Source organism: Pieris brassicae, chromosome 8 (assembly GCF_905147105.1).
Source record: "Pieris brassicae chromosome 8, ilPieBrab1.1, whole genome shotgun sequence".
NCBI classification, from domain to species: domain Eukaryota; kingdom Metazoa; phylum Arthropoda; class Insecta; order Lepidoptera; family Pieridae; genus Pieris; species Pieris brassicae.
The window spans coordinates 5,188,865-5,216,658 of record NC_059672.1 but is presented as its reverse complement, the minus strand read 5'-3'; the positions used below and the strand labels follow the sequence as shown (position 1 = coordinate 5,216,658).

Genomic DNA, 27,794 nt, shown 5'->3' with positions numbered 1-27,794 from the left:
TACCGTGACCACGCAGGCTGTAAAGCACGCGAAACGCCGGAAAATTTTTAATTTAAAATTATGTAAATAATTATAAGTTTATAATAATAATACATAGCTTTAATCCGTTTAAAAAGTGTTTTCTTAATATAGAATTTTGCTAAAATGTGTAGTATCGCGTAAAAGTTATTTTGCGTATAAGTAATGTTTCCAGAAAATTCTATAAGATTTAAAGGCCATACAGCATAGTATGAACTACCAAATAATATTTCTTTTAGCCACAGAGAGGTTAAAATTTCAGATATTTTTTATCTAACATTTGTTCTAGTATTTACAAATTCTCACAATTCTTGTATTTTCAGGTAAAAGACATTTGCAATGAACTGGAAGTACGGGTTTTATGCCATAAAATCCTGCAAAACGTTTCAATTCTTCTTGATGCGGACCGAGGCTCTCTGTTCCTCGTCCAAGGAGAAAAGGCCGCCTCACCTATTCCACAAAATGGCAGGTAAATGAAATTGTAAAATGTCATTAAATTAACTCAAATTATTCAAGCTGTATATTTTAGACGGAGTGAACCACTTCACTTAGGTGAACCACACACATTACCCATAGGATAAATAAGGATTAAAATGTATTGTAGGAAACCACAAGTACAAACCTGATCGTGCTGCGTGATCAAATCTTGTAGATTTTACGTGTCAATGAAATTAGTAGGTAACAAAACATTGGTCCTTGTACAAAATTCGCTCTATAAACCTCATGCGTTTCGTGAGTCTTAGATCAGACAATATTGTAGAATTTTGAACCTTATTATTTGAACAGCGATTAATTAGTCTATGTCAACGGGACATTTCGTGATGTGGGTGAACGTGATCAAAGTGACAGAAATACAATCGAATATATTTGAATTGACATTTCGCAACTTACACGTCGTGTTTTACGCAAATTTGAATTCCTTTAATGTACATTGATATGATAGTTATTTTTATGGCGGAAACTTATAATGATCCTGTGGGGTAATATAATTTTCATTTTAAGTTGTTAGATGGTACAAAAATTCTTAACATTCATGTATGTGTACAGGAATTGAAATATATAAAAGTACGGTAACAATCCAACTGTAAAATATGTATATATAAAATACATAACTTAATTATAGTACATAATCTTTTGTTAACATAACTTTAACACATTTAAAGAAAACACTTTTTTAACGGATTGACGCTATGTCACCGTGACCACGCACGCTGTTAAGCACGCGAAATGTCGGGAAAATTTTAATTATGTAAATAATTATAAGTTTATAATAATACATAGATTAAATCCGTTAAAAAAGTGTTTTCTTTAACTATAGTAGTTATATGTTATCGATGTAGTAAACAGCTGTCACATTATTGTCAAGGCGAAGGAATGATTGTCAAACTTTTTCAATTGAAGTTTTGGGAAAAGCCGTGCTTCTTACGTTGTGGACTACGTACCTTATAAAATACATGTACCTTTAATCTCCTATAATCTAACCTGATATTGTCTAAAGGTCTCTCGTAAATTAAATAAAGAAACGTCAATGCAAATTTATCTCACCTTTCTGAAATAAATACTTCTTCGATTTGACAAAAAGCCCGTATCGCACCTGTAATTATATAAAGCAGAATTTGAGGTTTTGTTAAGAGGTTTCTTGGTGTACAGAATGTAATCTCTTATTGTATTACGGTATAGGAACATATCAAACCAAATCATTAACTCAATCGAAATATGTTTTTTGAGAGACCAAGCTCTGGCTTTACTAAGTGTCAAATACACATTGTATTTGCGCTATAGAGCTTTAGTAAAAATATTCGTTTTAGAATGCTTAATAGCCGTTATCTTGAGTTGTGAAAATCTTTAGTTCGTAGACTATAACATATATTTTTATTTTGAAACGCTTGCCAACGCTCGCCACACTTATCCATTGTTACAATCAAGAAGGGAAAGAAAATCATCGATTCTCTAACTATAAAAAATAACCGAAAGTTGATTTCCTAATGGTGAGGGGTGTACCTGGAAATAACAGACCTAGGTCGTTAATCAGAATGCTGAATCTGGATTTCTTTGAGTTTTGACCAAAACGCTTTTTCCTCTTCTGACAGAAGGGACAAATTGAATGTATAATATATGTTTATCAATTAATTTTCCAAAGACAATATTTATTATTATTGCATACACTCCGTACTGTATTATAATATGATGGTATTTCCTACACGGCTCCCAATGCCGACAAGATATTAAATTTCATACAAACAATAACAAGTGTTCCAAAACTATCTTTGCTAAGCGAATATCATCCTTATTACTTAGACGCAGTCGCAGGTTTAGTATATCACTGTTTAAATGGTCTGTGGCATAGATGCCTTCGTATGACATTAATGATGTCGCTATTTGATCCAGATTAAATATCTCAAGAGATTAGGCCTCCCAAGGAGACGTGAACATGTCGTGAACATAAGGAATATGACATAATATGCAGACCTAAAATCATGCAAGATATAACTCAACTACGTACCTAAACTTTAATTTGAATATACTACACGGGGTAACCGTTAAGATATGTTGCTATTGTAGCTAATAAATTGCGAAATGTAGCTAGCTAATGTATACTTTATTCAAACTAACCCAACCATCTTCGGAAACCGAAAAGGAAATCTGATTACGAATAAACAAATAGGAAAACAGCGAGCTAAGCCATCTCCGGTGGAAAAGTACAAACCAGCATATAAAGCGTTTAGTGCAGACCTTCTTTATTAGAGCGTGACAAAGGAAAAAAATCGGAAGTCCAGTGTTCGTATAAATGGCGTACATCCGGCGAGGACCACACATTTTGTTGACTTAACGACGCGCGTCTGCTCTTCGCTTTTATCCTCAACGGTAATCTAATGTAATGTAAAAATAAATATACCTAGCTTACCAATCTCTTAGAAAGCAAAATATCATGTACATTATTTGTCGCAATTTGGATTTAAGTTTAGATTTTTAGCCACGTTTAATCATTGCATTTTCGAATTAATTTTACGTCTTAAAACAAAATTCATAATTCCCAAGACGGACAGTTAAATACGCGCCAAGTTGCGTGTTTTCTGTCTTCCTAGCTTTTAAACGACAGTTTTCATCTACATAATATCATATTATGGATTTTGGGATGATATTTCGTCTACTATTGTATTGTTTACATCCTGGCTAGAATCCAAGTTACTTAACTTTCTACAGCGTTATGTTCCCAAGGGTGCGGTGGGCTAAAGGTCTCATCGCCTCAATCTGTCTTCGGTTACACGCTCAATTTCACGATAGTAATACTATATGGAATAGCTAGGATGTCGTTATCATTTCGTCTGTTAAGAGTACTTTTGTTATTGTTTGTGCCTGTACTTTTTCAATAGAGTAATCAATTGATTTTTTCTGGTGCTCTCTATATAACGTAATATTTTATATAACATCTATATTTAAAGTCTTAGTATTCTATTTGACTTTTATTTGATTTTTTTAGTAAAGTTTAGTTTTCTACTTATTCCACAAATTCTTTCATACAAAGCAACCATTAGATTTAATAAACGTTCCAGAATGTTCTTAACATTCTCCGCTAAATTGGTGTAAAATTAGACTAAAGGTCCAATTTACATACTCGAATATTTCGGGAAAGTTTTGAATTGTTATTAAATGGGGCGTGACAGTTAACGATCTTACCAAAGTTATTTTGAGAGGGAGTCTTTTGAACATAACCCAATGTAACCAGATGTCTTCTAACTTGACTAGATAAAAGCTAATGGGGCAGGAGACGCTAATTCAAGTAATGCTATTGAATTGAAAATAGAGCAAGAAAGAGACGCTTTGTTGCGAGCGTTGTCTGGTATTTTCCTAAGTAAAATAAACTTTAAAGTGTTTACTTAGTATTTTGTCTTAGTAGTTGATGTATTGTATATTTCGAATTCAAACGATATTGCATGAAAATAACATTTTGGTGGAACAATTTCGTCGACGATTTTTTTTTTTTCATAATATTTTATATTGATAGCACGATTTGCTTTTCTATTTTAGTAGGTACATGAGTAAATTTTTATTATTTTATAAATTATACGTTAAGGAACATTTTATAAATTTCTTTTGTTGATTCTTTTGAGCTTTGGTATTTATAAAGTTGGCTTCAAAGTTGACTAACTTTGAACTCGTGTAGATCTTGTTTTCATACTTCGCTAAACTTTAATCTCTTTTCACGGCCGTAACTCTTGAAGATATTCAGCCTTAGAATGATTTTCATATTTCCTTTGTTTTCATTTACACTCATCTTAAGTTTGCGAACTTATTATAATTTAATTCATTGCTTTATTTCTATTCTGTCTGACAGATAATTAGATTTCGAAAATCCAATATTATGTTTTCATTTCTGTATGTTGTACGCGTATTGAGCAAACAATAACTTCTTAAATACATCCCATATTATTATTTCAATTGGTTAGAAATAGGGATGTTGGAAAGAGATTTAATTTAATTCCAAAACGTCTCAGGCAGAAAACATCGCCATAAAATATTTTCGTCGTGGCGGAATTATAAAACCTACATACGGTAATATAATCAGATCGAATGTTGAATCTAAATGAGACATACGTAACACGTCTTCAGAACTGGCTGATAAGTACATCTCTATTGGCTTATCCTGTAAGGTTAAGGTCGAGGGGGTGAATTGCGGGGGGATTAAGTGGAACGCGTTTGGGAATTTGGGAGATGGCACGAGTGTTGATAATAGCGATACAGTTTGCTTCATGTGTGTTGAATTATTTTTGTGTACGAATTCAGAGACTTAATATAATGGTGGTTTGGTTACACTGGTTGTATGTGATACGAACCTAGTAATAAAATGTATATTTAATGGTGTTATACAATTGAGTAAAATTTTGACTGAATATTTATATTTTTCATATTGAATAGCGAACAAATAGCATAACTGTGTAACATGTACTTGGAGTGTATATGCTACATATCTATAGTTACATTTAATAATTTAACTAAAAACCTTCAAAGGCCGCTTTGGTTACCCATCACAATCAGAAAAGTGGACTTCCCATGTATTGATGATATCGATTGATAGATATTAATAAGGAAGGATAGTTTTACAGTTTATGCATTTTGCGGTTATAAAGATAAATTATTATTTTATAGCTGCCATAACTGTTATGACTCTTAATGTCGCGTTTGTAGGATTAAAGTCTTAGTACACAGAACAATGACTACTACCTATGGGCTATGATTTTTCTTTTTTTTCTTTCTGATCTCCTACTATACTCTTACAATTGATAGATACATATATAAATGTTTTCTTTACCAAACCTGTATTTTAATTATAATGCTCCATTCATTCTTCATTTATAAAATATTGAAAAGGTCAAAACTATTTGAACTAGTGAATTAGTGTTAGTGTACTTTAATATTAAGTGTTAAACAGTCAATGAAAAAAAATTTACACAAGAACAGAGTGTCCCTTCCCTTTAATAGATACTATAAGTAGTGGTATTGGACATTTACTTATGATAACAATCCTTTTTATTAAATTAGGTTAGACTTAAATTACTTATTAGTCTTAGGTTACGCTAGATCATAATGTTCCATGATGTCGTAGTAAAGAAATAGAATATCAAGAATATCAAAAAAAATATATTAAATGTATTTATCGACGTCGGCTAAAGGCACATTTAATATTATTTTTTGCGAGGTTTTTATCGTGATAATTTTTTTCAACGGATAGGCTGGTCACTTTGAATAAAGTGCTGACAGCTGTCCATGTACAAGTACAACCCCTAGGGAGGTAGCGGATGCGTTGCCGACCTTTGAGGAAATGGTACGATATTTTCTTGAAGGCGTTTTGTTTACCTTTACTGGCAGCTGGTTCAGGGGAGGTGGGTATTGCGCGACAGAGTGCCTTAAAAATGGAAAACATTGTTTTAGAATTTTGTTTTTCGTGAAGACGAACTACATACAAACATATGACTTGTTTATAAGCTCTTAATGTTGAAAAACTACAATGTAGTTATATTTTAAATAATCTTTTTGTAGTACCTGTTAGAGAAATATACGAAAAATAGTCGCTAGAACTCATTAATCTTAATACATAATGGTTACTTATTGTCTTAGAAATTGAACCTCAGCGGATTATGTTACGCAATTTAACTATGATCAAGTACAGCCTTGCGAAAATGGACGGGAATTTTCAAAGAATAAATTGATCACTGTCATTATTCTAAGGATAATGTCTAGCTCTGCCGCAAATCACCACAAATCTTCTTGCACCGTCATCATTTACAAGGCTCTATCGTAAAATTCCTTAAGTCTTACATTTTTGTTTGCTTGCATTTTGACATTTTTCTTGCTTTAAGCGAATACAAGAACTAAACATTTAATAGATTCGAAAGACGAGACATTTCGAATTATCCATAAACATGCAAATCAGGCCTAATCTTTTACTAAAGTACTGACTAAGAGTTTGACTAAGATGATTATGTAGATTTTCACAGTATAGTAATATTAATTATGATTATTGACCCCTTCATCTCTACAACTGTGATACTTTTTGACATTCAATACCTTTTGTCTTCACCGTGACCACGCACGCTGTAAAACACGCGAAACGTTGGGAAAAAATTAAAATTATGTAAAATAATTATTAAGTTTATATACCTTCAATCCGTTAAAAAAGTGTTTTTTTTTTTAAATATGATTATTGAATTTAAAGAATTGTGGTGAATAGATCATTTTAATTATTCAATAGGGCAAGTATTTTTATTTTAATTAACCCCTTTCTGTACTGTGAAACGGTTTAAGTTTCTCTGACGATGCGACACAATGTGAGCCTTCTTTGAGTATCTTGATCTACTACTGACTTCGATTGGATTGCTGGAAACGTCCGGATATTAATGTTATTTTTCTGTGATATATTATATGTATATTAATGTTTAAATTTATATTAGATTTGACTATGTTTTTGTGTGTTTTAATGTTGATAGTATGAAAGTACAGGCTTCAGTAACTATAGAACCATTTGAAATCATACCCAATATGTATTTGTACGTCAAGAACATGAAAGACACAACCCCTTATTTTCATCCCTTTTGCTTAAAGCTCCCAAATTCTTTAAGATTCCGAACACGTACATTTGAAACACAGCTATCTGTTTTGTGATACAAAATACAGTATGACGGAGTTTATCTTTATCTTACTTAATTGATAAGGTATTTTATAAGGAATAAGCGTAGCTGTATTTAAGCATTGGTGTGTATTTATACAGATAGAAATACAAAAATATCTTATTGTGAGTCCACAGGGACATTAGAACCATGTGTGACATTCTGTCATTACAATTAATACTGTTTTTTATGTGCAGTAAATGTTATATATCAAAAATAAATCAAAAGAAATATTTCATGTAGATAATATCAAAAAATGTATTTGTACAATAACAGTGATTGAAAGGCGAAAATAACATTCGAAGCTTTGACTTTATTTCAGTACCAAGTAACTAACTTTAAGTTACAATGTCGCATGATTTTATCGTGATGATAAACATCGATACAGTGCCAGTGCTAGCCTTTCGATAGAACTTAAAACCAGGTGATGCCAACTCCCATAGAATGTGCCCCCTTGACCAACTTCAAATATTAATAAAATTAATCTATCTATAATCTATTAAAACTCTTAATTTTTTATACGCTTGGTTCGCAGGTTATTTCAAATATACAGAAAAGCTAAAAATCCCCCTAAATAAATATACTGCTTTTAAACCCCCCCCCCCCCACCAAAAAAAACATCTTGATTCCCCCTAAATTTTGAATCCAAACCACCACTGCCATGACAGACCGGCCGCTAGCAAAATTAACTTTATGAGTTTACGATCTGTATCCTTACCGCGTGGAACAACTATAAACATTTCACTGTTCCCGATTTGAGCTTTGCTCGTGTTAACAACTTATTACATATACATTTTGCTTTTTATACGCTAAATACATCGCGACATATCCCAAATAAACATTGACGTGATTCGTGGGAGGGGTTTACTGGGTAGGGTTTTTAGAGCGAGTCCCACACTTAGTGCAGAAATATATTTCCCTCAATAAAAAAAATACATCGCGACAGTTTTGGACATATTTCACACGACATATTAATAGGACAAAAATTATGCTTTTCTGCTAAACCCAAACATCAAACATTTCCAGTTTTTCCTAGTTCATTTATATGAATATATTGACTTTAAAAATTAAATATTATATGGAAATTATTTATCTGACTGCTCTTAATAGTTGTCTGCTTCATTAATAGCTTTTCAAAGCGCCCAAGCATTTACAAACTGCTTGTTATAACAGATGAAATATAGTGTTTTGTTACACAACTGAGCGGTTTTTAAGGCAGTTTCTGACGCGCACCACCTACCACCTAAGTAGAATCAGTTGCCCACTGAACTATATCCGAACCTATTAGATTTAGGGTATTTCAAGAAAAAAGTGTACCCATTTTTAAACTGCCGGCAACCCACTCGCGAGCCCTCTGTTATTGAGAGTGTTCATAAGCGGCGGTATCACTTAATATCTGGTGAGCCTCCTGCCCGTTTGCCCCCTGTTCTATGAAATATGTGTTAAAGTTACTTGTCTGTATTTTATATAGGTAATATAATTTATTATATAAATATTTAACTATACGTTATACATAAGCATTAGATTTTATCTAGATTTGTTATCGGTTGAAGACACCTAATTAGTTTATGACTTATATTGATAATGGAAAATTTTGTTCCGTAAATATTAAGTTTGTCATGATAACGCCGTTATTTGGCCTACACAATATACCTTATTCATAAACTAAAGCAGTCGTAAATGTACTGTTTTAACTAAAGTATTATTTTGTCTCTGCCTGTCATATTGAGTTTTTGCTGTGATGGAAAGAGACAGTTAGTAATTCAGTTCAAATGGTGCAGTAAGATGATGTTTTTGATGAATTATCGGTATGTCAGGACACAACTATTGCTGTGTATGATTTTACCGATAACATGATCCTATCGATATTTTAAAGGCTAGAATTTGACTCACAATTATTGTTCATGACTAGCCCAGGTCTTCGTGTTTGTTGCATTTATAGAATAGAAGTACTAGCAATGCCCCGCGGTTTCATTTGCGTAGATAGTGATCTCGTGGTATATTTTTGTTACCAAAAAAGTTTTGTATTTTTTTAAATTCGTAACATCATTTAAGTAGAATGATATTAGTAAATTTCAAAATACTCTACAGGTATTGAAAAATTCTTGATTTCAAGTAGGCAATGAAATTTATTTTAATCAGTCCGGGAATTTTTATCTTGATTATTAAAAAAAATTCAAAATGCAGAACAGAAATTTTCTATAATATATGAGATGAGATTTATTTGTAGAACTTCAGTGTCTTAGAACTTCCCTATACACATTTGGAGTTTTGAGTTTCGACTCGGGACAGGCCAACATACAATTACCCACGGGTAAGACATTCATTCTATGCAACATTCTGTAAACATTTTTTTGTTCTATCGTCAATAGTTTCCACGGCGCACGCGTTGATAGATTTTTCATGAACAATTTTATCATACGTATTATCAAAATATTATTACCTATTTTTTTAGGCTAATATATCAGTCAGGCCTATGGCAGTCGGTAAAGATGCAGCTTTCTCATGGTGAAGGACTTAAAATCGGTCCAGTACTTTTTGTGTGAAAATATTACAAACATACATACAAAAACACAAATAATATAGTAAGGACGATAATTAAAAGCCCTGTAATCTGTTAAAACTATATTGTAAATAATATTTTATAACCATAGATTAGAATTAACAAAAATTGATTTTATTAAATCCTAAGCATTTTCCGATTAGGAAATTCCTCGGACAAGCCTGGAATTCGATTACAGTCCTGTCTTGCGCATGTCTTCCAGGCCGATTGTATGATTGCCTTTACAAATGCCTCGATCTATGCCTCCCGTATATGAAATTTAATTTTTGATACATTCAGCGTATAATTTTGTATCTGAATCGTATGCCTAATAAATGAAAGATTTTTATTTATCAGTTGCTTATATAGTGACCATAGAGACATTTCGCTTTTTCTGTAATAAAAAACTCGAATTGGTCCACCAGTCCTTAGCATAGCGATTTTTCTTTTATGTAAATGAAACATATGTTAACATTTACCTTAGACGTTCAAATGCTGTTCATCAAACATGGCCAGTAAGAAATAGCCACATCAATTTGATTAAAATTGCATCAATTCAAAATTTAAAATATTTTACAGAAAAAGGAAACCTACCCAAACGTTCTGCCGACATAACCTAAAAAAATCCCTTTTCACAGATGCCTGGTGTCGAAGCTCTTCGATGTCTGCTCTAAGTCAACTCCAGAACAGATGGAACAGCTTGAGGAGATCAGGATACCATGGGGCTCAGGCATCGTTGGCTACGTGGCGGAGAGCGGCGAACCCGTGAATATACCTGACGCGTACAAGGTATTTTCTAACATACAAATATGTTTTATTAAAAAACTGTACAATCATACAATATCATGTCAAGTGATATTATGTTATTTAAGTTTTAAACACTTTGTGTAACTACTCATAATCTTTTAGGCATTTTTCTGATCTCTTCAAAAATCGTGTAACACGGTTACTCCTGCGGCATCATATTTCAATTTATAACCTTTAGATATTCCTTAAACCGCAGAAATATTTAGAAATGTCTAGGAGCTATGTCCGTTGAATATGATGTTGTATGTTCAGTCTGGTTTTCCGTGCGCATCACCAATCATTCTGGGCTCCCAGCGCCCATACACTTTTTTTCTTACTCCATAATATTAAACAGTGGGTGTGTTTATATTTTGGACACTTCCTATAGAAATCTTAATCACGTCAGCTATGAGACAAATAGTAAGACGAAGATTAACCACAAGACAATGCTTTCAACTTTTTTTAATAATTTGTTCAGACACTACCGTTGTAGGGCGTTTCGGGCAGAGGTCGTCGTTAATGGACATTCTTTCTTCCTTGAACTCAGCCCAACAACGCGCAACAGTATGGAGGAGTATAAACCCCTAATGTTGCACTGAAGTCTTGATCTACCAGCTCCATACTAAAATTTTCAAGAAATATTTTAGTACCGCGCGAACTTAAATTTTATAAATTTTAAGGAAATGTTCCGATAGGACTCAAACAGATGACTTCTATTATTAAAAAAACAAAAGATAAATTTTTGCCTTATCTATTTTTATTATTATATCTATGGGCTATGCCTGTCCGTTTTTTTTTTTGTTTCCAAGAAGAACATATCTCATTATCACTACTACGAATATGAGGGTATTTCATTCCATACTTTTATATGCGACAATGACCACAATAATTTACTTTATCCATATTGGTGAATTATACTCGTAGATCATAAATTTTGAGACGAATATAAGTCAAGGAAGATAAATGGCAGTAAATTTAATATACCAGGATAAAGGTCCTAAGAGAAATTGTCTTTCAAAGTTCGAAAAGCATTCGCAAAGTGAAAATGATTGATGGGTCTCAAAGTAGATAAATCGCTTTAAAATTTATCTTTTTTAGCATATCTTATTTATTTCAGGGCTAATATGCTTTACGGTTAAGTATTATAGGTTTTTGTACTCAGAAAACGTGGTTTTAACTAATATAATTTAATGTGTATTCTTTTTAGTAATTCATATTTTAATATTAAGAAACTTTAAATTTATATAAAATGCTAGATGACCCGGTAAATCTCGTAGATTTGTAAAACTGACCGAAGACACTCATACACTGTTTAATAGCTATGAAACAAATTTCAGAAGGCCAATACAACAACCAAGGACAATTTTTTATTTCTAAATTGTCAAAGGACAATAAATATTTTCCAGATAGAAATTTCTTAAACTCAATTGTCGTTTAAGTATTTTTCTTTACTTATTAGTAATGGTTTCCGTGTTAACCTTCCCTGAACAATAACAAATATTTTAAGATATAGATATAACGAACCAAATCGGTCTAGCGCTAATTCTCGAGCGTTAGCGAAACAAACGATTCAATTAATTTTATAAATGTAGATATTTTGTTATCTGTGTATGTTACTCTGTGTGCTAACAATAATTTGCAGTAGTTATGTAGGTATGTACGTACACTAATATTATAAAGAAGAAAAATTTGATTATTTACATTGAATATGCTCTAAAACTATAGGACTGACTGAATAAAATCTTTCACCATTAGAACCCTACGTTATTCCTGATAAACATTTGCTATAGAATATCTTCAAAAAGGTATGAAATTACGATACCCAAGGTGCTTGAAAGGCTTATTGACTATAATAATGTTCTCCGACTAATGAATTATTACACAAATTAAAGACTGCTTTAATATATATCCTGCTATATTTTAATCATTACTGTATATGCTACAAGTTTACTTTGTAAATGATCTTATGACTAAATCAAGGCATAATTTCGGAAGAAGAAAACATCCATGTGGACGTCAAAAATTCTCATTTATAAATTAGAATCTCAAATTGTCCCAATTTGCTTCTAAACGTTTCTTAGTAAATTTAAAAATAAAACATCTTTAATTCATAATTTCCGGGACGATATGCACTCTTGGTTCTAAGTGAGCTGTTTTATAATTTCCCTAGCAATATTTCAGAGTTGTGAATAGTGAATTCGCTTTGTGTTGAACTCGTAAAAGAAAAAATATCTTGGTCTGTTTTTTAGTTGTAAAAACTGCTGCAGGGGAAAGTTTTCAAAATGTTTTTTAAAACTCAATTTTTTTTTAGAAAAGCCTTGTTTGTATATAAGAAGACATCTGTGATTATATTTTCTTCCATCGCTTTAACAATATTTTGGTATGTTGTCTCCAGAGCTGTGTTGGTCTAGTGGCTTCAGCGTGCAACTCTCATCCCTGAGGTCGTAGGTTTGATCCCCGGCTATGCACTGGACTGTGTTTATATGTGCGCATTTAACATTCGTTCGAACAGTGAAGGAAAACATCGTGAGGAAACCGGCTTGCCTTAGACCCGAACAGTCGAAGGCATGTGTCAGGCACAGAACGCTGATCACCTACTTGCCTATTAGATTAACAAATGATCATGAAATAAATAGTCATCTGAGGCCCAGACCTAAAAAGGTTGTAGTTCCATTGATATTTTTTGTCTCTAGTGATTAAACCTGTGCTTGTGTGTTTGATACCCGGTTGGCCACTAATGAAATATTTTTTTTTATGAAACGGGGCAAACGTGCAGGAGGCTCATCTGATGTTAAGTGATACCGCAGCTCATGGACACTCTCAATGCCAGAGGGGTATATTTGCGTTAACTTTTCCTTTACTGTCAGTCGCTCAAAGCTTACTCACTTTACAACCTACAAATCCGTGAAGAGAGAAAAGGCACAGAAGCCTTTTACTTACCCCGCGCCAGGAACCAAACTCTACACCCTTTTGACACAGCAGAGTCATTACGTTTTTATTTTCAAATAAGGCACTGTATAAAGCCATATAGAACAGCTCTGATATTCACAAAATACTTGAATCAATTTAAAAAAACATTTATCGTAAGTTTTAATTAAATGTCGCTAACATCTACGTATTTGCAATGTGGAAAAATTCTCGTAATGATAATTGAAGTTGGTTTTAATCACATTAAGTGTAGCTTGTTTGAACGGACTTAATGAATATGGAAAGTACATTGTGGATATCCATAATTCGTATTAATTGGTATTTTGCATGATTAAATAAATTTCCCTGGATATGTTATTTTGTACTATTGCGAGATATTTTCTGAGAATACATTTTTAAAGTATTTAATACTAGTATTTGTCTTTTGTTAAAATAGCTTTTACACTACTTTTGTATTGTAAAATATGTGGTCACGGTGACCACGCATGCTGAAAAGTACGCGAAACGTCGGAAAAAATTAAAATTTAGAATTATGTAAATAACTATAAGTTTTAATAATAAAACATAGCTTTAATCCGTTCAAAAATTGTTCTTCTTAATATATAATACTGTTATAAACGTATATCGAGTTCATTCATAAATTTATCAATAATTCTATTGCAGTCCTAAAATCAGTCAAGAAAAACGTTTATAGAAAAACTATCTTACTAAAATCATAAAGGAAAACACAGTTTATATGTTAAAAGGAAGAGACTGGCTGCGCATAACACAGGGAATCCTAGTGTGGGGGCCAGTGCACTTTACTATACCTAAATATCCTGTATATTGTGTGTAATAAAGGTTTTCTTTCCTTCTTTCAAATACTTTAAATTATTAGATATGGAATGACCGAATTAACACTGATCTCTTTAAAAACGAATTTATTAACAATGCAATAAAAGCTAGCAGTAAATAAGGATTACACATGCGTGCTCCCATGCCATGTTAAAACAATGAAAAACGAAGTTTGCCGACGAAACACGGAGAAAAGTATTCTAAACAATAAATTACACGACTTGTGGATGGCTTCAAAATACGGAAAAAGATAAAGGTGTATAACGTACGAATATCAATAAAATAAAATGGAACTGTATAGGCATCAGAAGCAAAACGGAGAAATTCGAAATAGATCTTATCTATTACAAATCCAAAAGAAGGCAAAAGAAGGAGGGGACGTCAAGTAAGAAGATGGTCTGCCGAAGATAAAGAGCAGGCTACCGCAGGATTGACCAGAATGGGCTAAAATAGGTCGATCAGAGGATAAAGGCTTCATTTAATATTATTATCATACTTTGAATAATAATGTATGAAATTTAAATTTGCTGGAGAACGTTATAATTTGTCTATGTATTTTGTGATCCATTTGTAAGTATTGAGGACAAAAATGTAACAGAACCATAAAGGTCTCTCTTAAATAGTTCTCTCTCCTTCCATGAAGCGTCATTTTTCTACAGAAAACAGGTTTGTGATTGATTGCAAGACTTACGAAAATATTTTTTCTTGTACTTGAAGCTCAGAACGTGTCCTGTCTTGGGTTTAATATTATGATGTAAATGGAACATGATGAATTAATCCCAGATTGACCTTGGGTACAACAAGTCGCAATTGGCCACTTACATGAGTCAACCGCACAGGCGCCAACGTAACTCAACCGACCACTATCCATTTACTAAGTGCTTACATAGACCCTAGGGTATTTTAATATTCAAAACTGTTGTACCCAATTGTAAAGTAAAAATTTATATCAAAGTTATCTTTTAATTTTAGGCGTATCTGACATCTTAATTATTTTTCGTTCGGTTGCGAGATTTGGCACCAAACAGTTAAATTTGCAAGGCATACAATTAATAGACATTTAAATTAGTTTGATTCATTTCATAAAAAATAATATTCAGTTTTATAAATAATTATCTAAACATTTGGATCCATGTATATTAGCATTATTGTATGTGGTTACCACATAAATAATTAAGGTTTTATAGTTGGTTTTTGAGAAAAGACAGTATTATATCATCTAATTGTGTATTGAGAAAGAATTGATACATTTGCAACTTTCTTCTTAGCTAAAATTGTAAATAATTAACACCAAATATACTCTGATGAATCTCATGAAAAGAGATTCTATCGCTGTAAGGTTTGGAAACCAAGCAATATCTATGTGTAAGTAATTTATTATCGAAGCCAATATTACTTTCACTGTTCCCAAACCAATATAAACACTATCGTAGTTCATGAAGTGTGCAGATTGATGGCGGGCCATTTGTTGTAGGCCGCAGGAATTATTCATGTGTATTCGGTCTTACGCTTACGTCACTAATGTTTATTGTTACAAGGACTCGATTAATAATTAATGTTTGTTCGAAATTGGAGCACTGTTGTTGTAAAGCTTGCAATTCGCAATCCGGAGGTCGGCGCACTTGACACACAAATTCTATTATAATAAGGAAAACTGCGTGAGATTGTCATGTCTTAACCGTGAGACTGGCAAATCTTAACCGTGAGACGCGTGAAAACAATGAAAATCGATGAATATCATATTCAAATCTTACTTATATATTTTAGTAAGGCATATAAATTGGATATATTTAATTTCCTAATATATTTTTTGTCTCTAGTGAAAAGATTGAAAGTTAACTAACTGTTCTCCCTCTCGGGCATGTCAGTTTTAAGTGCTAAACAGTGGTAAGTTAAAACTAGTACAGAAGAACAAAGTGTCTTTCCCTTAACAGAGACTGTATTCTAGTATAGGACATTTTCTTATATTTAACACAATTTTTAGTTAAATTAGGAATATAACTTGTTTGTCTTAAGTTTGCCTAGTTCGATATGTTATGTTAAATGATTTGCAGTACAGATAAAATTTATATACTGATACCTTTCGCAATGTTAACCTGCCTTATTAAATACAAAACAATTATGTACGTTAGTATTTTTTCTTTTGTTTCTGTGCAACAAGTGATTTCTTTGAGTGTTTTTGCTCAAAACAAATTGTATTATTACAATTAAAATTATATATGGATATAACTAATGATGAAACTACTGGTCACCAGTCATAGAACTGCTCATTTATAAAAATATACCTTTTAGAGAAAGAACAAAATCATTATTTGCTCAGAACATTTTATAAGTTATGTGTAAAGTATATATCTTATGATTAGCATCTATTGAGGTAGGCATAACAATATATCACAGATTATCATAACAATATGGTTGACGAAGGCTCAAGGAAAATGTCTTTAGAATTTCCACGCTTGTCCATTATTACATCATCCTTCATGGCTTATGTTTCTTTTTACATTTAAATAGGCCACGAGAAACATTGGTTTATTTCTTAGATTTAAAGCAATTTAGCAGGCGATACACATTTTCAGATGAATAATGTCTTGTCTCAATGGTGAGTCAAAAAAACCGAATGGTTGGTCATGAAACCAAAAAAGTATAAATGACGTTACGGACGTAATATAGTTATTTTTTCGCCGTGGAACAAATTGAGATCAGTTGGTTTTATGTAATTAGGCATGATTTTTAACCAATTAAACCACGGAGATGGTTCCTTATTTAGAATAACGTAATCCATCAAAGAAAGTATATGTATAATATAGGAATATTCCAATCTTAACTGAGTTGCAATCTATTATAGTTAAAGTAATGGGCAAAGAATTCCTTTTGAAATATCTAATAAAATCGGAGGGAGAAATACATTTTAATTCTTAATTTGAATTCCTAGTCAAGCGATTATCCATGAGACAAAGAACTTTTAAAACAAAATCCCACGGCTAAGGGTCGGTTATCTACGAATAACCCGAAGGATGCAATACAATCTAGTTTCTAGCTTTATATCGTTTGTGGAAATCTTTGAGTTCAAAGGTCATTGAACCTTTTATTGTATGAAACATTTGTATGCAAAACTTTCTGAAGTCGCTTGGGGTTTACTAAAAACTATTAGCAATTCTGATAGTTCCATTTTAATAATGCGTCGAAGTTTTTTACATTGTAAGTTGTTTTTACGTTGTAACGATTGCTTTGCTCGCTTTTTGACTTGTTTAGTATGACTTATTTAAATAGTAGTTATTGTATATGTATTTTATATGGCGGTCTAGATATAGTTTATTAGTAAACTTAAGCTTTAAAATATCCATTGAATACGCAGACTTATATACGCTAGTTTGCGGTGTGATAAAACATACTTGTCCTATATCTATCCCGCGAGTTCAGTTCTGTGGCGGTTGTTGAAGGGATGTACAAATGTAGGTTAAATGAAACTCTTTGTATATGTTTGAGTACGAGTTCCACCATGGCACCAGTACTGCGGCTCGAAAGATTATGGCGTGTATGGCGACGATGTCGCAAAAGAAAACAGTGCGTTTGTTGTCAAAAGTTTTCGTTCTGGAATTTTCGGAAACGCTCATTGCAATGGCTGAACCCAGCCTTCTTCCAAACTTCTTGCAAGGTTTCTTGCATACTCGTGAACGGATGCTACTTGTGGTGACTGGTCGTACTTGAATTCGTGTTATGCGGTGATGTTAGTTATTTCGACGATGTATTTGCGTGTTGTTCCCACGAGATTGTAAGTGCGTGCTCCTATTTCACCATACCTCCTGCTGATAGAGGACAAATATTTTTTATTTATTATTAATTACCTAAGATGTCATGTGGAACGTGGTGTAATGGTTGCAGCTCCTTACAAACATAAAAAAACATAAAAATTGGCAATTAAAAAGAGTGGCGGAGAGCCAATTCTTCTCTTCCTTCCTCTCAAATCTAGAGCGTGTTCTACGCTGGCACTAAATGTAGAATTATTAAGCATTTAATATGTATTTCTTTACTTCATAAGTGTACATTGTGTACCTAAAAAAAATTCAACTATGGTGCAGCAGTCGCAACTGCCTTAAAAGATTTTATTGATGGTCTTTTTAGTAAAGGAATCGATAAACTACCTATATGATGGCAAAAGTGCAAAGATAGCAATAAAAAAAATATATATTCTTTTTTTCTCCCAATACAGCAATCATATCTAAGGATCTAATATTACAATTTATATGAATATATGTGTCTTTAAGTGGGCGATGATAGCTAACATTTGGTTTGCCCTTCTAATTGTTATTAACTAAAATATATATATATATATTTTTTACTTAACTAATGTAAGGTTACATAACACGCGTGAAGAGGTTTCCACTATGTCCTTTTAACATTGAATCTGAGTGAAACCTACGTGTTTCATTTCTATTTATTTTTTATAAAACACGGTACGTAGGCGTATGTTGTGCCACAAAAGATAAATATCTATTATCTTAATGGAATTCCGTCATATTCTGTCGATTATATCTGTGTAAATATAGCCTTTGAAAGCCCTTGATGAAAAGCAATAACATGCAGTACTATCAAAGTTTATCAGATACGATGAATATATGTATTAATAGTATATATAATAATAATTTTTTATTTGAATTAAATTATATTTAATTCAGCTTCAATTGCGGCTTAGGGTCCACCAAAGCGCACTAGTTCTTAAAAGGCCGGTAACCCACTAGCGAGCCTATTCTCATCGAGATATCCATTGGCGGTGCTGTCAGGGCCCAAGCCTCTTTGTTCCCAGTTCTATAAAAAATACCTTTTTTTATAAGAAAATATGCATCCATCAGCCTTCTTCAGTGAATAGACAACACCAAAATTATTAGTACGATTAGTATTTTCTGAGATTAACTTCGAAAGATCAGCTCTCCAGCTGTATATTGCTAATCTGTTTCTGTGGTCGGTGTTCATCACAAAATTTTGCTAATTGTGGATAAAATTAAATAGTTATTTATTTTACCTGGAAAGGGAAATTAATAAAATATAGTTAAGAATTCCAAGGTATTTTAATATTATTATCTAACAGATTCTCTCGTTCACGGTTGGATGAAGTCTTATCAGCGTTAATGAGATTCCAAGGCATGAATAGAACACTATAACTTCGTCTTTGGCCTGAAGCCATAATACTATTCGCAAAATATTCTGAATTACGTATTTCTCGTATGGCGATATATGAGTTGTATTGGACAATACTTTATGTTATATATGATATTCAGCGGCAGTTTTTATTTTCCGTTCAGAATTATCTTTTTCAAATTAAATTATTTTTGAAATTATTTTTTCTGTTTTGTTTTCAAAATCACTCATAAATTCAACAAAAAAAATCGTCAAGGAGTTACTGGTCACAATAATATGATATATACCTTATTATTTATAGGACCTAAATCAGTTCAATTATAATGCATTAACACAATCAGTGTTGTCTCTTTATATAATAGCATTTATGAAATTTTACGGAATGACAGTAGTAAAAGTAGTTTATAAAAACTGATCTTTAAGGTCAGGTACATATTGCCATTTGGTTTTTATGCATTATATTACTTTACTTAATACATATTATAATACAGGAATATACTCCAAAAGCAATGGTTAAAAAGCGTTTAATATTTTCGCTTCACAAACTTATCCATGAAGGCAAAAGAAATAAATTGAGCTCTCTGAATTGTCCTAGAACTATATTTACAGTACATTTAGCTGTATCTCCTTATTTATTGCTTGCGGCTTTAAATTGGATCCCACATATTGGGCGAACTCAAATTAAATTTTAAGTGTATTTTATCTAACTCCATTTTTACGAGTTTTGTTTCGAACGCTCAAAAGATTTATAAACTTCAATTTTATTCTAGAATTTACGAAAAGTTCGGCAAAATTTGCGGAACATAAAAGTGGAAGCTTCATCCACGTACGGGATATGAAATTCTGAACCCTATGATGTAGCTTAAACTTCCGCATACAAAAAATTAACAGTGTAAAATAAGTTGTGTTTAAATTCTACACTTCCAATTTAACAGTAATTTTAAATGATTAGGTTGTAAACGACAATAATATGAATTTAAAAATTTGCAAAGGATCCAATTAAAATTTTGAAATTATGAATTACTTGTTTGACGACAATAATCAACCCTATTGAGTTATTTTTTAGTATATTCATAATGGTTGTTTTTTCAGGACGAAAGGTTCAACCATGATATCGATCAGCAGACAGGCTATAAGACAAGATCGCTCCTTTGCATGCCGATTAAAGACATCAATGGCGAAGTTCTTGGAGTCGCACAGGTAACTTTCTCATTATAATTTTGTATTAATTAACACTGAAGTAAAGATTGAATGCCGCCCACATTGTAGCTGTCACTGTCGCTAAACGTTGAGTCATGTAATAAACTCACTTTAAATCGTATCTATAGATAACAAATTATGTATTATTATAAGGTTCCAAAACTTACATATTTATTTCTCTCTGATCACTATAAAACGAGTAACTCTTTCCAAGTCAATTATATACGTTTTTTTCAACTAAATCCCTAGTGAGATACAACTCTTGACAATAAATAAACCTAAATCGTACATTAGAGTAAAACTGCTTGCTAACGCCTGTAACTGAATATTTAAATGATCCTAGTGCTTGGATATGAATTGCTCCAGCATAAACAGGTAACGCGACTGAATCACTCGGCTGCATTTCCAGACTCTGGGGCAATCGTCAACATCCACGACCGTTAATGTAAAGTGGGAACAAACCGTGATCCAAGTGGTATCAAGTTATTTCAGTATAATCGTCATGCTCGCTTAAATGTCATTGCTTGTGGCGGCGTCCATGCGTCGTATAGTCTCTCTTCCTAAAATATGGCGAGGGAGCCGATGGCTGGCCATGCGTGATACTAACGGAACGTGAACGGATGCTACTTGTGGTGACTGGTCGTACTTGAATTCGTGTGTGCGGTGATGTTAGTTATTTCGACTATGTATTTGCGTGTTGTTCCCACGAGAATGTAAGTACGTGCTACTATTTCACCCTGCCTCCTGCTGTGGAGCATCGTTGACAATCTGTGACAAATCTTTGTGTTTAATTTATTTTATTATTATTCATTACATAAGATGTCATATGGAACATGGTGTAATGGTTGCAGCTTCTTACAAGAGTTGTGTAATCCAATAAAAACTTGGCGATTAATAAGAGTGGCGGAGAGTTTATTCCCAGTTCTTCTCTTCCGTTCTACGCCGTTGATTTGAGAACTGGCATTATATGTAAAATTAGAAGTATTTAATGTATATTTCTTTTTTATTGGCGTTCATAAGTGTACATTGTGTTATCTATATGAATAAATGATTTTTTACGTTGACTTTGTGTTTGTCAAAGTATTATATATGAGGTATTTTAATTTAATAAATACCTTTATAGAAATATAAAGACTCAAAGGACTTAATCAATACAATCAGTGGACTATATTTTATTATAAATAGTAATGTTTTTTTATTGACTATTTATACATTATTTGCAGGTGATAAACAAACAAAATGACGGACCATTCACAGCATACGACGAGAAAGTATTCTCTTCGTATCTCCAATTCTGCGGCATTGGTTTACGGAACGCACAGCTGTATGAACGGTCGCAGCTGGAAGTGAAAAGGAACCAGGTGCTGCTGGATTTGGCGAGAATGGTCTTTGAGGAGCAGAGCACGATAGAGCATATGGTGTTGAGGATATTGACCCATACGCAGAGCTTGATTCGCTGTCAAAGGGTGCAGGTGAGACTTATTTTTATTGGCATGATGTTATCCTGAGCACTAGGCTAAGTGTGCAATTTTAAAATAAGGGAAAATAATGCGTGAGTGTTCTAGTGTACACACGTAAAAAGTGAAACTGCTTTATGACCTTATTTTTCGAAAATTGATCTACTATATGCAACTTTACAGAAATTGGTTAAATAAAGTTAAATTAGATAATGTTTAACAAAAGGCTTTTATTATCATAGACATGAATACAAATAATACAATTATTTTATTTTACCTTATTATTACTAAGATTAATACAGAATTTTATTAATTGTAATAGAATTATCATTGTTATCGTTATTATTAATTTTTGATATTAATGGCTTCAAATCTCTTCGATTCAACTGTGGTAGGGACAAGAAAAAGCGTAACGGAAAAAAGGTGACGCGTAACCGAAAAATGTGACAAAATGTGTAAATTTTTTTCCAACGCAGATAAAAAATTTCACTTCAAAAATATTTAATTTAATACAAAAATATATGTATTCAACTGGGACATCAGCAATATTTTTTTTTCAGTGGATCAAATTTAACATATCAAAAAGTAGTCTTCATTCTGAGTTCTTGTAGTTGGTACCCGCTTGTACCCCAATGGATTTTTGTCGTGTATACGTATATTTGCTTTTTAATTATCCAGACGTAACTATGAAACCGTTTGGACAGTCGATTGCATGTTGTAAAAGAAAAAGCAATCAATATGCGTACAAAATTGAACGAAAACAAAATTGGATTTTTTCAATTAAAAAGTATTGAACGCAAACTTTAAAATATCACTAAATACTACATGAGATTATTTATCGAATGTAAAAGATTATATAATGCAAAATTTATACATAAAAGCACTGTTAGCCTAGCTTCAACGTCCGATTTTCATCCCCGAGGTCGTAGCTTGATTTCCGGCTGTGCACCAATGGACTTTTGTCTAAGTGCGCATTCAACCCTGACTCGGACGATGAAGGAAACATAGTGAGGAAACGTTACAGTAACATTATATATGATATTTCAAAAATAGTTTCTGAGCCAATTATGTTTTTTTACCCAGACTAATAAATATGATGCCACTCTCTAAATCTAGTTATAAAAAAATAAGCAACTGTAATGTTGACTAAGCTGGTGCTCTGACAAATTCAGGTGCATCCTATTCATCGGACAAGGCTCCGTTGTTACCGCAATCCACAGAGAGTGAAAGTTGATGAACCGTGGGGTTTTGGTGGGTGTGCATTATAGCAAGTTCCACCAAACAGTTGTGTCGTGGGAGCGGGACCCGTATTTTTTATGCAATTTGTAATAATTAAAAATAATAGGGTTAAAAAAACATCATCCAAAATGTAAAATAGACTGCACCACACTGTGGAGCATAAACCAATGACTAAGGTTTTTACTTAAAAAATACAAAATCAATACACTTCAAAGCCAAGTGCTTTCATATCATTTGTTATGTAAGTTATGTTATCAAATATTACTGAAAGCAAATTATCATTTAAGTGCCTCTATGTGTGTAATTCTAAGAAGCCGGCTGTCATTTAGACCTTGGCTACACTAATTCAGTATTATATCATATTATTCTATCGGTAAAGTTTGAATTTTTTTTAAATTTCTGTTCTTAAATTTGTTAAACTGATTTTAATTATTCAAAAAAGCTGAGTTTTAGTGTTTATCATTTCTTGCACACCTGAGTGAAATACTCTTTAAAAATAGTTCCTTTCCACGTTCTAGAGAGATAAAATTTAATATAGCATAAATGAGGAACTGTAAGGCAAATATGTCTATGGAAAACAAACACAAAATTTAGACAATATTGAAGAGTTACATTATGTACAGATAACTATTATGATGTCAGTCATACTTTTATTTCGTATTTAAAAATATATATAAACTTAGCTTAATACCACCGACAATCCGTCGTCGGTAAATTGTGTAATGCAAGTACATAATTTAACCACTGTGCCGGGAGGTGGCGCCATTCGATAATTACAATGCCTATTAATATTAAGCCTAGAAGGACGATACGAAGCCTCAAAGTAATTGTGGGACAATTATCAACATCCGAACCATTTTTTACAGCAAGTATTGATTGAAATGCATAAATAATGACAAATAATGTGGTTGAAATCGTACACTGTTTTAAAAGTATTATGTTCTATTATATTGTAGTGTATGCTAAAAAGTGTATTTCACGTAAAACAAGACGAATGTTAAATTAGGTATCTGAAATTTTATACCCATGTTCGGTAACTGGACAATGCTTTTATGTGAGAACTTTTACAATTTCTAAATCATAAATTCCTTTTGGCACCGTCGCTTGGACAGTACCCATTGAGAAACATTGTACTGAGCTATTGGAACAAGGCCAATACTTGAGACTGATACAGTTAGCGAATGGTTATATTATTTTCTGAATGGAACTTGGATTCATTAGATCTTATATATTGCCAATGAGCTGATCGTGAATCGTGCAATCCGAATTTACATACAAAACAAAAATTACGCTGTATTTACTTATGATGAATATGTTCGTTAATCTCAGCACTGAACGTGGGAGTGGTGTGGAAACCCGAGGCTGTATTGACAAAGTAGAAGAACTCGTACATGTATCGTAAAATCCAAAATCGTATTTTGATCCATAATTTAATTGTTGGAGCCTTGGTGTATGCTCAAAAAAATATAAACTATTTTAAAATAAAGGCTGACTTTCACCAGTATAATAAAAAATAGAACAAATCTAAGCAAAATACCATCTATGCTCCAGAAGATAAATCACTCAGTATATTGTATTCGTTTTTACAACAAACTCCCAAGCGAAATTAGAGAATTATCACTGAATAAATTCAATACTCTCGTTAAACGCTAATTAATCAATAAAGATTTTTATGGCGAAAGACGATTATTTGAATGATCCTAATCTTTGGGATTGGTTTGTTCCAGTTCAAACAATTTGTCTGACTAAAAACTTGACGTTTAAAAAGAGTGGCGGAGAGTTTCTTGACATTTGACTTCTTGCCCGCTCTACGCCCTTAAACTTGCGAACTGGTTGTAAATGTTAATTTTGAATCAATTTAATATCTTTTCTATTGACGTTCGTACGTGTACTTTGCTACGTATATTAATAAAGTTATTTTGAGTTTGAGAGAAATAGGTTCACTTACCTAGTCTCCTATGGCCCGTTGCGTTCAGTATTGAGCTTCGCGCCAGACATGTTGCCATGACAAAAACATTTAATGGAGGCTTAAGTTTTAGTTAAGAACGAGTCCCTAATAACTACATATTAGAACTTTGAAGTATAATAATGCCGTCATAGAAATCGTCTCATAACTAATCAGCTTGTACTAAGATTATCAAGTAATTGCGCAGTCTAGTACTTACAATAAACACTATAGTATCACAATGTGTTACTACATTAAAGTTACGAAGAATGAGACTGATCAAATAACACTTCTTTACCTTAAATATACATATAAAAACAGGTTATATACGTTATTAGACAACGGGGGCGTTCTCGTTAACAAGCCATTTCCAGGCATAGAAATATATAACAGAAATACCTACTTAAACTACCAGAAGTTAAAAGATAAACAAATTACCATAACATAACATGTAGTAGTAGAATTATACAATATTTAACTAAAATCTTAAAAAATAGTAACAATAAAAAAGTTACAGCTAATTTTAGAGTTAATGAGTCATAATTAATGTATATGTAGTATATAACGAATATTACAAGTAGAAGAGCAATGCTAAAAACAAGATTCTTAAATGAATTTAGACTGCGCTCGTATCGAGAGGTCAGGAGTTCCAAAGCGGGATACTTTTCACAGTAAAGTATAGAATTCGGTTTTAGATTGTCAAGGGAACGCAAATCGAATATCTACGATGTGTAGTGAAATATATTTTAAATATTTAATTAGGCTTTGAAGATTATGTCTACTAAATTTAAAGATAAAAGATATTCTTTTCTCTCATTTGTTTGTATGTATTTTAAACCGGAAATGGAGTAAAAACATGAGGTGCGAGGTTTATATTATGCAAGTGCATCGCATTGAATCGATGCGCCGGCGCCGGGAATGACGTTATTCTATATTGGATATCGGATATCTCGGTCAATCGGCTTAATGTTTATAATGTATTTAAGATGTTTATAACAATAAATATAGCTTATTTATTTATTGCTCCCTTTCGAAAGTGGCGGAGCCGCCCAAAACTCTTAGTTATCTTCGTGAGCCTTCACGATAGTTTTGAGAAAATCCCACCACCTTAAACCTCTGATCCTACCCGTTGGACTCCGTCTGCTACCTTAGTCTCTTGGTTCAGTCATCCCTTACTTATTAATATATTTATACATTGACTATCTATGTGTTAGGATACATATGTAGGGCTTAGGTATACGCAGGGTTGATAGGTTTCACTCTCTGACATACTATAGTGCAAGTTGCTAATTCAATATAACATATACTACATATACTCTTCAGATATCCCCTGACATGTATTACATATAAATTTAAATACACATTTCACGGTCCACTGGCTGGCAAGCTGTACAATATGAAAACCGACATATTAACGATGTGTTATAAAGTGAAGGCTGATTTAAAAATATCCTATCACAGTTACCACGTTTAGAAAAACCCAGTGGCGCTACAACTTTTTAGGGCCGTAGATTTTAGTTCTGTTTCGTGATATTTTCTCTACTATTGGGCGAGTCGTCAAACAGGCTGTAACTTTTTAGTTCTAAGGCATGTCAGTTTTCTCGCGATGTTTTCCTTAACCGGACAAATGAGTATTAGATCTGCATATAGGGGAACGGAGAACCTACCTTAGGGATGAGATTCGCAAGCTGACACGCCAACAGTGCTCTGACAGCTCGGTTACCATTTACAACCGCTTCTTTTATTTTTCAGGGAGTTAAGCTTTAAAACAAAACACTATTAATATTTGATGAAATATGAATTCATAAGCCAATGTAAAAAGACTACTCTTGAAATCGTGTGAAATGTGAGCGGCTTATTATAAGCAAATATTGTTTTAATTATAATATGAATATTAAACATATGTGCTTAACGCTTTTATAAATGTGGAACTAAATTGCAATACAGTGTTATCTGCCTAGGATTATCAGAGTATGTAGAAATTTTATTAAATAGGTTTTCTTGTGTCGAATATTTTTTTTCTTCAATTGTGAATATAACACGAACGCACGTGACCATTATAACATAATTCTGTGTATTTATTTATCTTGTATTTATTACGAAGATTGTTTTCCATTTTTATTGATAAATGTATTTTGTTTTCCTATTAACTTAAAAAGACTTTGAACGCTTCCAGCTCTTGTCCTCATGCCACTATTATTTAAATACTAGGCGTTACCCCAGTATTATGATACTTCAAATCGAACCCCCTAAACAGATATATTTACAACTATGTACCTAATCATCTCATCTTAAGAAAATGATATAATATAATAAAAATAATATTCTGTGAGGCCGAATCCCGTAAGTGTTTGATATAATAAACAAATCGTTCCTTTTAATTCACAATGACACATGACGTAAATCCGTGCTTAGGAAAACATTTTCTCAAGAAATATTTATTGGATCGTGTCCAAGAAAAAATTAATTGGTAACAATGAGGAAAATCAAGAAATACCTATAATCGCGATCTTATTATGGTCATTTCACGGGAAGCGGACAGC

At 32.6% G+C, this 27,794-nt stretch overlaps 1 protein-coding gene across 9 annotated transcripts in view; it reads left to right on the top strand.

Annotated features, from left to right (window-relative positions):
- LOC123713873 (dual 3',5'-cyclic-AMP and -GMP phosphodiesterase 11) overlaps positions 1 to 27,794 on the top strand; it is a 155,412-nt gene that overhangs the window by 110,149 nt on the left and 17,469 nt on the right. For all 9 annotated transcript variants that reach the window (XM_045667778.1, XM_045667784.1, XM_045667785.1 and 6 more), the window contains 4 exons: positions 342 to 487; positions 10,365 to 10,515; positions 20,503 to 20,610; positions 21,834 to 22,082. In XM_045667778.1, the coding sequence (XP_045523734.1) occupies positions 342 to 487; positions 10,365 to 10,515; positions 20,503 to 20,610; positions 21,834 to 22,082 (654 nt within the window). The remainder of the gene's footprint in view (positions 1 to 341; positions 488 to 10,364; positions 10,516 to 20,502; positions 20,611 to 21,833; positions 22,083 to 27,794) is intronic.